Source organism: Rhynchophorus ferrugineus, unplaced genomic scaffold (genome assembly GCF_030347505.1).
Source record: "Rhynchophorus ferrugineus isolate W39M unplaced genomic scaffold, kcgeb_rfMv2 rfM11, whole genome shotgun sequence".
Taxonomy (NCBI): Eukaryota; Metazoa; Arthropoda; class Insecta; order Coleoptera; family Curculionidae; genus Rhynchophorus; species Rhynchophorus ferrugineus.
The window spans coordinates 18,534,661-18,548,777 of NW_027472590.1; the positions used below are offsets into that span (position 1 = coordinate 18,534,661).

At 32.3% G+C, this 14,117-nt stretch overlaps 1 protein-coding gene across 1 annotated transcript in view; it reads left to right on the plus strand.

The window, feature by feature from the left end:
• The window catches only part of Cda4 (chitin deacetylase Cda4), a 29,624-nt gene extending 15,507 nt beyond the window's left edge, over positions 1-14,117 (plus strand). Inside the window, exons 2-10 of the mRNA XM_076417732.1 lie at positions 4,421-4,515; positions 6,105-6,216; positions 6,295-6,422; positions 6,480-6,685; positions 6,752-6,908; positions 6,963-7,101; positions 13,189-13,324; positions 13,385-13,495; positions 13,552-14,117. Of these exons, the coding sequence (XP_076273847.1) occupies positions 4,421-4,515; positions 6,105-6,216; positions 6,295-6,422; positions 6,480-6,685; positions 6,752-6,908; positions 6,963-7,101; positions 13,189-13,324; positions 13,385-13,495; positions 13,552-13,843 (1,376 nt within the window). The 3' untranslated portion in view covers positions 13,844-14,117. The remainder of the gene's footprint in view (positions 1-4,420; positions 4,516-6,104; positions 6,217-6,294; positions 6,423-6,479; positions 6,686-6,751; positions 6,909-6,962; positions 7,102-13,188; positions 13,325-13,384; positions 13,496-13,551) is intronic.

Sequence of the window (14,117 nt, forward strand, 5' to 3'; positions counted from 1 at the left end):
TGAGGAGTTTGTAAAGATTAGCTTACCAAATCCGTTCAGTTTAAAAGCCGTTCAGTTTGCTATTTAACTTTACAGGTAAGTGCCCCTATGATGTTGCGGTTAGAGCGTTCAGGTCCCACGTGGAGTTCTTCAAACTGATCAGTTGGTAGTCGTTAAAATAATATTATAAATAGATTAATAGGTATAGGTAGCTATTAAGCTAAATTGTGTGTATATAGTAGAATATAAAAAATGTCTAGTAATACACAGGTTAAATACGGTTTTGTTTATTTTTATTTAGTTATTACAACGATTATTATGTACATATTTTATTTTAAAACGTTTTTTGTGTATTAATAATCTAATTTTTATTATTTTTTACATTTTAGTGAGTTGCTTATTTATTTTTTAAAATCGGTTTAACTTTTTAAAGTATTTTATTCATTCTTTAGATTTACATGAAAATTATTATTAATAGGTTTCATTATTTGTATGATTTTTTTAAGAGTTTACAAACCTACACAACTATGTTATAATTTATGTCAAATGAAGTTCATTACACTACATCAGATCAAATTATTTGGTAATTTTACATCCTTCTCCAGATTTATATAACACTCTTTGCAATTATCATGCTATACATTTACACTATATATTACACCTATACATTTGCTTACATGTCCTCTGTGTTCAATAAAAGAAAACTTCATCTGTTAAGTAACTTTTAAGCCATGTATTGAATAGAAACTGACCACAATAACAATAACATAAGTTAAAAGGCATATAATTAATATTATCTTTTTATAGTGAAAACAATTAATTAAAACATTTTGTAGTACAATCTTAATTTACAAATTAATTTGTTACTTCTGTTCTATTGTACTTGCATTAATGTACAAGCAAATAACAAACAAATAAATAAAACCACTTACTCTAAAGTTAAGAATATACAATAAAAGCAGACTAATTTATGGTACCCGAAAAAAAGTAAACATTTTGGGACGCGAGATACCTTTTGCTGTGGACACAGCAGTGAAAAGTATCGTATTTTTTTGGAAGAATACTAATTGTCGTAAAAGAGAGGCCATAAAAACGGCAAATTACAAAAATATGGTACGTTTTTGTATTTTGCCGAAACGACAAAACAGGCCTGTGATGGTAGTCATAAACCGGTTTGATATCCAATTGGCTAATTAGGATCATGAAGTGAATTCGAAGCGACGTGTGATAAACGTTGTATACTAAAATTACCTTGAATTGGAATATAATCATAAAAATTGATTTGAGGCAAGCTATAAACCTTTTCTAGTTATAAAGGAAAATGTCTATGATGTAGGGCTAGTGTACCTAGGGGGGTTCCCGATGGGACAGTCTACCTGTGGTAAAGCCGCCGGTAATATGTTTCACTATTGCCGCCCTTTCAACCGACCTGTTGGAAATTGTTACCTATTTAATTCTTTTCCTTTTAATCTGATTGACCCACAGCAACATGTAGCAGGTGTACAGCAAAATAAATACTACTATATGAAATAAAACTATATACTATCAATATTCAAAATAAAAACATATATCAAACTTCTCTGGTTGTTCAACGTTCGACAATGATTACATATTGTTTCTTAGTTTTCTCTCTTTTTGGATTTTTTTTTAATTTAAAGAAAATTGTTTTTCTTTGTATAGTCATTACTTCTAGAAGTTTACAGTAAAAATGAATGAAGTTGGGCGAATAAATTTAATAACGTATTGTTGCAAAAAAGACCAACAACAGCGAGTAACTTCTATCACAAAGTGCGACCACACGTTGCGAAAGTCGTGAAGACACACTGTTATAGCTCGAATGGGAAATTCTGCCCCATACAGCCTACTCACTAGGCATACAGTCCTCTAATTAAAACTCGCTAAGATCGATGCAACATGGTTCTGTTTATCTGGTAACGCTGTCCATGAAGCGCAGTCCATGCGCAAATGCATCGATTCCAAACCAACATTGTTATTTTTTTAGAAAGATGAGAAATAGTTGTAGAAAATGATGACAATGACTAATAATTAATATATATTGTACCCTTTTTTCTCAATAAATGTCCTTTTAAAGAATATAAAGTAAAATATGATTAGAGTACAACGTCGAACGTTGAAAGCTAATCAGGATCAATCTATCTGACATTAACAATAGTTATTTTTAATTATTAAACAGTCAATAAAGGCAATTATAACGAGGTTAACAGCTTTTCAATAGACATTTAATTGAAATTTTTTGAAGTCCATTTAAGGTTACACGTATTTTTTTAAATTGCCAATTACATATTAGTTTCACGATCTGAGTTAAAATAATGCAGAAATATCGATATATTTCGTAAATAAAACTTTTTCTTGTTGCTACAAAATTTTGACATGTTTCAGAATTGTGTTTGTCTAAATAATATAGTTATGCTTTTTTATCGAAATTCTTGCAATAATACTGACGCATAACAAGGTCAGATCGAAGTTTTCGAATGCTATGATTATTACAACAGAGAACTTATAAACTTTATATTTTAAAATATGATTTTTGTCATCAAGGTTTGATTCACTAATGTGTATCTTATTGAGTACATGATAATTAAGCTGTTACCGTAACACAATTATTATTCTACTCCCGTCTTATAGGCCGTTATATTATTTTGAATTCACAACAAGCATATATAGTGTATACTCATTCAGATTGTTTATATCGCTTATTTAATAAAATGAAAACTACTACAAATTCTTAATCAATTTAAAATATTGCTAGTTATCTATAGCCCGCAAGTTATTTTTTGTTACACATTTTAATTAACATACGATAGCATTTTGATTCAGTCAGCCATTTTTTCAATTAAAGATATTTTTCGGCAAGAAAGTGTTTTTTTTAAACATTCCAATGGTTTATTCCTTGCAAATAATAACTTTTTCACAAAATTAATATGTTTTTCAATAATGACCTCTTCATTTGACCCAAATTTCTTACCACCCAGTCATTCTTGCAGGTTTAGAAACAGGAAATAGTCACAGGGACCTAAATTTGAAGAATATGCCGCATAGGATAACAAGTGTGCATTCGTGCATTGTTTTGATGAAACAATGCTTTTTTCGAAATTTCACAGTAATCTATTAATAGATTGCAGTTGAAGGCAGCAGCGATGCATTTAAAGTTACTGCGCGAGTAAAAGTTATTAACTTACCAAACTGCCCTTGTAAAATCCATATAAATAAAATTATAAGCATTTGTTTATCCAAAAACGAAATATTCCAGAAGGTCTTCAACTATTTGTTTAAATTTTGACGCAACATCGCTTTCGAATATCTGCTGGTTATTATGTATTTATTGTCTGATACATACAATATTGTTATTCATGCTAACCAAAGACCAGAGAATATTTAAATGTCATTGTTCCAAGAAAAAAGTTGACGTCAGATACAATCAAAGGTCCAGTCAAATACCAGTGTAGGAAATTTATCGTAGGGACAATACGTTATCGAAAGTTGTAACAATTCATGCTACAAGACATTGCAGAAATACATAAAAGAGTATTGTTGAAATACTAAAACATATTATGGGATCAAAAAAACTCATCGATTATATTTAGAATTTTGCATTCCCTTTTGCAGCTTCATGCATAAATTGCGTATTCTAGAGTCGTAAATCAGACAAAATGTATGTCTTCAAGGACAACAAAAATGTTGAATATCCATAAATATAATCTTTCACTCTATTCCTTTTAATCTGATCGATCCAGAGCAACATGTAACCGAATACAGGAAAATAAATACTATTATATGAAATAAAATCATATGATATTAACATTCAAAATAAAAACATTGTTGTTTCTTAGCTTTCTCTCATTTCAGAAAATGTTTATTTAATTTAAAGAATTTTTTTAAGTAGGCATTACTTGTCTTGTATTTTAAACGTTTGAGAGAACAAATACAAGGAACATATCGGGAGCTGTGTTATATACAGGACATTATTCCTTCTAAATAATTTCTTATTTCAAGCAAAATAACATGATTAGCCTAGGCCACATCTAATATCATATTAAGATGAAAAAATTGTGATGTTTCGTGTATAAGACAAAGCAATCTTCCGACTTAGTAGCCATATGCCACCTGATAAGTCGGATTAATCGGAACGAAATGTTTTAAGCTAGACGAACTAATTTGTACTCCCAATAATTAAATATAAACTAATTAGTTTAACATTGTAACACCAATAATTATATAACTTAACCTTGTCGATTCAATAAACTACAGAAATAGCATGCTCGTGATATATATTTACGAAATATATTTTAATCGTACACATATTTATAAAGTCAAAAAGAACTTATGCTCACGGTAGATTGTGGTCAGATCAAAGTTTAAGAAACAATTTCTGGTTAGAAAGCTATTTTCTACCTGGTTTTTATCTATAGGTTCTTTACAGTTATCAGTGAAGGAAAAAACGAGGAATTTCAATGTCCTTCCGCAACGGGTACAGGAAATTTTGCAGACCCAGTCACTTGTCGCCGATTTTACCAGGTAATTAATTATGTTTATCTCTAATAATTACTATATGAGAAGATTCATATAATAGAGTTCATATAATAATAACCATATAAGGTAATTCGATGTCAAATTCCAATAATTTCATTTCAAACGAACTTAAAATATTCTTGATATGCGACCAGGTAATCTAAACAATTAATGGTCTCATCACAAAGCCATAAATAGTTCCTTTCTAAGAAATTAAATTAGTATGTGGCTGATGTTCTTACAATAGATAGAATATTAAATCAACTTAAAAGTTCAAGGTTTAGTAGGCTTAGGTACTTTATAGTACTATTATAATCATTATCATTCCAACTTACCAGTTTCTATGTAAAGCTTAATATTTAAATAATTGATATATAATTGTTATATAAGGTGCTTATATGCATTCTGCTATGTACCAAATTCGATTAAGCAATATTAAAAAATATTAATCAAAATATTTTTGAACATCTTCTACAATTTCCCATATTGCTGCCAATATGTCATTATAGTGTAGAAAGTACGAAATTGGTTTGGCAGCAATCCAGTCATTGGCAGCATCCTTTAGTCTTAGACTCGTTCGCAACTCTTGCAACATGTGGCCGAGCGTTATCATGATAATACCTGTCTCACAACGGTTATTGTCAAAAAACTAAGTGAGTAGATATTCACAAGCCTTTCTTGTGGCGTATTTTTCACTAGCAAAATATTCGCCATGAACAGGATCACGTAATAGTAACTTGGTGCCAGGTCCGGACTGTTACGTGGATGCATAATAACTTTTCAGCCAAGCTCCCGGAGTTTCTGATGAGTCACCATCGATGTATGTGTCATGACCTTGTCTTGATGAAACATAATATTTGTCCTAGTGGCTAAAGTTGACCACTGTTGAGCGACTGCTTCATTCAGATTGTTCACAATACTGGTTCGAATGAAGAGTTTGCTCGTAATGAAGCAGCTACAATATTATATAATTCCTTGAGAATTCCACAAAATGCATATTAAAACCTTTTTGGTTATCAAACAACTTGTCATCACCATTCGCTTCAGAAATAGGTCGATTCTGTTGGGTTTTTTTGGTTTAAATCGTGTGGATCCCATACATATATCCAGCTTCTTTTTGTATTCAACTTTTCCAAGTGTTTTTTAGCAATGTTTAGCTTCTAAGTAATAGAAGCCGTGTTTATATGACGGCTAAACTCGGACATTTCCATGATTTCATCCACAAACTCGGCAAGTAGCCTTTTAGAGCCTAGTACATATTTGACATCGAAATTACCATAGAACAAACCAGCAGAATCAAAAAACTCTTCTTACACAAAATATCTATTCACATTTGCAGCCGCTAAGCACGAGTTTTTATGTTTATTGAAGAAAGGCCGTATAGCATAATTTCTCTTTATTATTGCCCATTTTGACGACAAAACCTAGTCAACCTTTCACAAAACTGTCAAATAGTTTTTTTTTGTACGAAATCCAAAATTCTAACACCACCTAATGTAAACTCATTTGACTTTATTAAATTTGTCTATTAGAAAAATAATGGATTTCTTTTAACTAGATCCATATATTCACTAACATACCTTTTTACTTTACAGTGCGTTGATGGATATCCCTACTTAAACAGATGCCCTTCCGGTCTGTTCTTTGATGACATAAGCAAGTTCTGTACCTTTAAAAATGAAGCCAGATGTGGACCCATCGCTACAAGTATGTAATAAAAAATAATTCATTGCGAATATGTATGTTAACGCAGGATGAATTGTATGCTATAATGAACTTTTTCAGCACCAGCACCAATCACAGAATCTCCCACTGATTTAGCAGAAAAATGCAATCCTGCCGAATGTCAACTACCATACTGTTTCTGTTCCCGAGATGGCACCATAATTCCTGGAGGTTTAGAGCCTGAAAATGTAATTTCGTTTATCTACATGATAGCATATTTTTTAAAATTAAGTAAACATTTACAGACCCCCCAAATGATTATTCTGACATTCGACGGGGCAGTCAACTTAAACAATTACGATCATTACCGGAAAGTGCTGAACGGCAAAAGGAAGAATCCAAATGGGTGTGCTATCAAAGGCACTTTCTTCATATCACACGAGTACAGTAACTATCATATGATCCAAAGATTAGCAAGTGAAGGTCATGAAATAGGAACCGAAACCATTTCGTAAGAAACAATAATTAGATAATAGGCGTAACTAGTTGCTAAATACCATAAATTGATATATTTCAGACTTCAATCAGGTTTACAAGATAAAGGCTATGAAGAATGGGTTGGTGAAATGGTGGGAATGAGGGAAATTTTGAAACATTTCGCAAACGTTTCCAAAAGCGAAGTGGTAGGAATGAGAGCTCCTTTCTTAAAACCGGGAAGAAACACACAATACAAGGTTCGACTGTTTGAAATTATTACCAATCGTTATCTCAATATTATCATTTCATAGGTAATGGAAGAATTTGGTTACATATATGACAGCTCGATTGGCGTTCCTGCATTGCCAATACCTATTTGGCCATACACACTGGACTATAAAATTCCACACGAATGCAAAGCAGGAACTTGTCCAACAAAGTCATTCCCAGGTAAAATAAATATGTTTATTTCATTTTTAAGTCAGCAGGATCTATCATCGTCAGGCAAATTAAGTTATTTAATTATTCGCCAATTATCAAGATTCAATCTAGGAATTTTATACACAATTATTTTCAATAATAATAATAATTTATATCGTATCATAAGTACTTAAGAATAAGTGAAGTTTCTATCTCAACAATCCTTGTTCAATGAATAATATTATGCAATCCTAAATTATTAAAAAAAAATAAATATTTTCAATATATCAAATCATTTAACAGGTCAATTGAAAAATCCTCGGCCTACCATAGTTAGACACATTTTTTCGGCAAAATTAGATTTTTTATTCAACATAATTCCCTTCAAGGTTAACTGATTATAGCGACCCTCCTACTTTTCGATAGCATTTTTGTAGTACGATTTGTGTTTTGCTTCAAAATAGGCCTCAGTTTCGGCGATCACTTCTTCATTCGACGAAAATATCTTCCCAGCAAGCATTCTTTTGAAATCTGATTCTTTTGAAAACTGGAAATAGTTGCTGGGGACCAGATCTGGAGCTTGCGACAGGGTGCATTGTCTTGGTGAAGCAGCACTTAATTTTTCTTCAAATGCGGCCGTTTTCAGCGATTTCGTCCTTATACGTCCTACGGTTCAATAACGCTATATAATAGTCGCTGTTGATGGTCCTTCCTTTCTCAAGGTAGTCAATGAAAATTATTCCATGCGCATCCCAAAATACGGACGCCATAACCTGGCCAGTCGACTGTTGCGTTTTCCCACGCTTTGGAGCGGATTCATCTTGTGCAGTCCGCTCGAATAGCTGTCAATTGGACTTCGAAGTGAAATGATGTAGCCATGTTTTATCCATTGTCACATATCGACGCAAAAACTCGGGTTTATTACGTTTGATCATCTTTAAACACTGCTCCGAATCATCAACTCGTCGTTGTTTTTGGTCAAAAGTGAGATCGCGCGGCACTCACTTTGCATAGAGCTTTTTAATACCCAAATATTCGTGAATGATATGATGTACACGTTCAGCTGATATATTTAGAGTGTCTACTCTTTCATTCAATTTTAATTTAAGGTCATTCAAAATCATTTTGTGGATTTTTAAATGTCGATAACAAACTCTTTTGGACGTCCCGTGCAATGACCGTCTTCAGTACCCATTTCACTATGTCTAAACTTAGCATACCAATCCTTGATGGTTGATTTTCGTGGGACAGTATCCAGAAACTCAGCATAAAGCCAAGTTTTTGCTTCAGCTGTATTTTTTCCCTTCAAAAAGCAATATTTTATCAATACGCGAAATTCCTTTTTATCCATTTTTTTCACAATAACAAAAGTTGCTTCACTCAAAATGCTATAATTCACAAACTAATCATCCGACAGCTGTCGAATTTATACACGCATCTTTTGAGGGTTAGCGCTAACTAAACACACACTAGTGTTACACTAGTATTGACGTGTACACTAGCAATGTGCTCTGATTTTACAATAATAGACAAGCTTGGTCCTCTTGACTGTCTTGTCCGATCTAAGCTGTCGAGAAGCCGGACTGCCTCAACATCGACGTGGTGAAGAAATCTTGGTTCATGACTCGGTACTAAGTTTTTAATGGCCTGATTAATGTCTTCATTTTTCAAGTCTCTATGAAGATCACGCTTTCTAAAGTATCACAAGGAACAATCGCTGAATTGACACTCTCCCTTGTCGACATTTTCTATGATCATGATGCGGCTAGATTTCATTCATGTAGCATTAAATATCCTTCTTCAATATATGGATGGATATTATTAACAGAAAGATTTGACTTCAAATAACACCATAAAATGAATCAAATGGTGTTAGTCCCCCATAGTCTAAGGGACAATTCTGATAGCCATATCGGGAGAGTATAGTTTCATGGGCTATGTGGCATCATCTTATTAAAATAACATGTCATCAATTTAGGCATCACTTGATCATCCTCATTTTTCAAGAAACAAAGTTCAATGATATCTTGGTATGATGTTCAATTATACGAAATGTTTTTTAAAACAGACAGAACTCCTTCACCGATCTGATGTTCGCTTCACGAGTTCTTCTTTAGTTCACGCTATCGTACACATTGCAACGACTTTAAGTCTTGCGTATCTTTTGAGTCATTTTTATATAAAACCACATTTAAAACAACATGTAAACAATATACTTTGTTCATATAATAATTTGATCATTTGGCACCTAGGACAGTTTCTAATATTTTGGTTAAAAAGTAACTGGTAGGAATAAATCATACTAAATATATAAAGATCATAATGCATTAACAAAAAACAGATTTTCTGAAAATCTCTGCAAAATACTCTAACAAAAACGAAAAACTATTCAAGGTATAACAGACGTTATGTTCCTTCGACTAAGCCAGTTCAAGTTAACTTTTCTTTCCTTTTAAGATTTTCTGGGTTACTAAGATTAGATGAAAACAAACACGGGTAATTGCTATAGCTAGTTTTTTGTTTGTACAAAACTCTACGATAAATTGTTGATTGTATCAGTACCTATAGCACTCAAGGAACACGTAAATTGCATTATTTAAAAATATGTCATAACCTAGATTATTTTGTATATACATTTTTTATCAATAGTTTCATATCAGATTAAACAACAAATTTTATTACGAACTGGGTGAAGATACTTTTATATTTTCCTCATACTTTGAAATAATACTTTAAAACTACGTATATATATAGGAGATTAGTATATTTACTGATACTTGAGAATAAGACAAACATATTTTATGAACTGCTGAATCACCCGATATTATAAGTACTTTATTAGGATCTGAAATACAAGAACCGAATTAACGAAATTGCGGAACCTTCCGCTTAAGATGATGTGTGTGGAAGAAGGAAATGTTACAATTGAGATTAAAATTAGATTCGTCAAAAAGCCTATTTCTGTGTACATTAAGACTTGGCGACGCTGTTACAGTCTGACAGCTTCCAGTATCCCAGTGTAATCCTTAAGGCAATTTAAACGTGTTTCTCTCCAAGATCGATAAGATGAAATTATATGATTAAAATAATGGTTTGGACATGTTTGTCGAGTAAAGAGAAAACGAGTTCCTTACAGAAAAAGAAGCTATCTACAATATAAAAGGTTAATAAGTCAAAATAGTTACAATGGATCGTCAGTAGTGATGAAACTGGATGGAAAATGTTTGTCAAATGAAGAGTAAACAATTTCTCGAATTCGAAAATTAAATTCCTGTGCCACCGATAGTAGCTTATTAGTTACCAACAGTAAACATTCTCCATAATGATCAGAAGCCAAATCCAGGAGTTGAATTTTCTTGTTGGTATGTAGATTTAGGATATTCAAATACCATTTTCCTTTAATAAGACTACTTGGTGTCTTTTTGAGAATTTTCTGGAATTATATGTACTGTTGATAATCATATATCGTCTATATTAAGTCTGATAGATATTGGGACATATTCTCTTTTAGTAATCAAATTAAACAATTGTTAACATTAAAACAACAATGTATTTAAATGCTGAAGAACCAGCCAAACTCCCGGTTTATCATTATTTCTCTTCCCTTGCCAAATAAACCCACAAAACATTATCTTTTCATTGTTTCGGAATCCCATTCCAAGGAACGTATTTAAATTGGTCTATGGTTTCTTGTCTTGTCATTATTTCATGACTCAAGCTAGTTCTAAGCATTTGTAAATATTTGCAACCTCTCTGAAATTTAAAGTTCTCCTTCTTCTAAAAATTTTATAGTATCCTTCACTTTGTAGACACAACAAATATGAGGCCAGTGTTCAAGGTCCTTAGTTAATTAGAGAGCTAAGGTATAACCTTCATTTATACCGGTTTTATAAACCTATTAAAATGTACATTATCTTCAAATATATATTAACTACATACACTGGGATTAGAGTCTAAGCAACAATTTTTGTATAATTATAAACGCATTTTAAATAATACACCTGCTAAGCAACAGATTCCTTTATACTTATGTAATTCAATATACTCCAAAAGAAGTCCTGACAGGAAGCGTATGAATTTAATGGTTATAATTTTCAAAGTTTTTGAGAAACTGTACATCAAGGGACATAACGAATAAGAGAATATTTCAAAATAGATATACTGTACCACAACATCAATTTAGATTTCGTAATAAGCATAACATGCATAAATAGACCAAATAAATAAAGGTTTAAATGCTGATCTAAATCTATATATATTGCTGAGCTGTATTTTTAGATATATCGCAGGAGCAACTAAAGAGCATCCCTCAACCGCATTTCATCACGCAGATAGGCAACGTACTACCAAATAAGATCATGAGAACACTGAACAATATACAATATATTATACGGCAGTTTTATCATCTCACAAAGATCAAATAATAGCATCAAGAAACATTCAAACACACCTTAATAAAATACAACTGTGGTTGAAAAAAACCTACCTATAATCCGTTCAATAAAGCAGTGAACTCACGTCATATACATTTATAATGTCAAAACGGTACAATGTTTTATCTCATCAACTTTGATTTTTACCGCATCAATTTTGAAACAAAAATAATGATAACATTATAATATAATATAACAGTATAATTTATTTTAGCATTATAATGCATCTAATGCATATGTTAACTCGTTATTGTTCAAAGTAACTGACTAGAGACGAAATTTACTTCTGACTCTAACCATCTTATGACTTCGACATTTTCAATCACAGTAATAATACGCCGAGATTTGATTTTCCAGAACAAGCAAAGCGTCAAAATATCCTTTGAATATTATTACTAATATTTTCAAGAATTTTGCAGATGTTTGACAAACAGGCGAATTTTGAAGGCTAATTATGTATCAGACAGCATTGCATCATTTTTTAACTAGAATAAAACGAGAAGGAAAATATTGTCTGATATCGAATTTAAGAAGAACATTCCTATCAGTAGTATGTAATGAGAAGAGTGTAATTCAAAGTATTAATGATAAGTACTTCAAAAGAGTGCCAAGGCAACACAACGTTCTTGTCAATCAGCTAAATATGAATACGTGTAATGATAAGAAATGTGTATAATAAAACTTTATAGATAACAGATATAGAATCTGGAGTTTAGTTAAGAGGTAGAACAAGATATTTTACATATGAGAGCACTTATTGAACTGATTTTCTATATGTTATGTAACAGGTTAATTGAAAAGTCCCCGGCCTATCATAGTAAAACACATTTTCTTGGCAAAATTAGTATTTTTATACCACATAATTCCCTTCAAGGGCGATACACTGATTATAGCGACCCTCTAACTTTTCGATGCCATTTTTGTAGTACCATTTGTACTTCTTCTGCTTCAAAATAGGCCTTAGTTTCGGCGATCATCTCTTCATTCGACAAAAATTTCTTCCCAGCGAGCATTCTTTTGAGATCTGAGAACAGGCAATAGTCGCTGGGGGCCAGATCTGGAGAATACGGTGAATGAGGAAGAAATTTGAAGGCCAATTCATGGATTTTTGTTATCATTTTCAATGACTTGTGACACGGTGCATTGTCTTGGTGAAGCAACACTTTATTTTTCTTCAAAAGCGGTCGTTTTTCGGCGACTTCGTCCTTCAAACGGTCCAATAACGCTATATAATAGTCGCTGTTGGTGGTCCTTCCTTTTTCAAGGTAGTCAACGAAAATTATTTCATGCGCATCCCAAAATACAAACGCCATAACCTTGCCAGCCGACTGTTGATTGAATAGATTTTTTGGGCGTCCACGGCGTTCACCTACTTCGGGGCTCATTTCATCACGTCTAAACATAGCATACAAATACTTGATGGTTGATTTTCTTGGGGCAGTGTCCGGAAACACGACATCAAGCCAAGGTTTTGCTTCAAGTGTATATTTTCGATTTCAGTTGACCTTATATATAGAAATTATCATAAAATATTTATTGCCATTTCTCCAGATTATTGAACCACTAAAAGTGATAAAAACATGCCAATATCTTTAGTACTTACATATAAGAATAGATTATTAAAGTTATGTACATTATGTCAAAATATAGTTATATACATTTATTCTAATTTTCTTGTTCATAGGTATCTGGGAAGTTCCTCTTAACGCTCACTATGTAGAAGGATTCGAAGGTGGACATTGCCCCTATTTGGATCAATGTGTTTTACACAATCATGATCCTGAAGATGTATTTGATTGGTTGCAGGAAGATTTCTTGAGGTAGTATATCAGTATATCTTTTACTTACTCTTAAATATTTTTTTTCTTTTGAATTTCTAGATATTATGATCAGAATAGGGCTCCCTACATGATGCCATTCCACACAAATTGGTTCTCAATTAAGGAGCTAGAAAAGGGACTTGAAAAATTCTTAGACTGGGTGGCTACACTGTAAGTACAATCCACAATTAACATGAACTGGTAATTAATTATGATCGTAATTTCAGAGATGACGTATGGTTTGTCACAGCTACACAAGCCCTGACCTGGATTACTGATCCGAAAGACGTAAAGCAACTAAAAAATTATGATGCCTGGGGTTGCTCCAAGAACGAAAATCTTCCACCTAAACCCTGTAATTTATCCAACAAGTGCGCACTAGGTTTCAAGAAGAACAACATCACCGATACAAGATATCTGGAAACTTGTTCAGATTGTCCCAACCAATACCCTTGGTTAGGTGATGCTAGTGGCTCTGGTATACCAAATAAAGACAATTACGTGCCAGATAATGTATAGACAATAGTTTCTAGATGTAGGAAGTAATGCAGAAGCTCTTTTGTACTGATTACTATTGATTATTGTTTCATTTTATTGTTTTAAGTAATACAACACTGTGGATCTTAATGAAAGATTTTTTTACTGTTGCTCTTATTGTTAGTAAAATTATTGTATTACTGTTATCGTTTTAAATCAATGTTCTGTCAAATAGTAAATCAATTTTTTGGCCTTATTTAGATATGTGCTATATATTCTAATACCAATTTCAAATAAATTATTCATACCATAATAA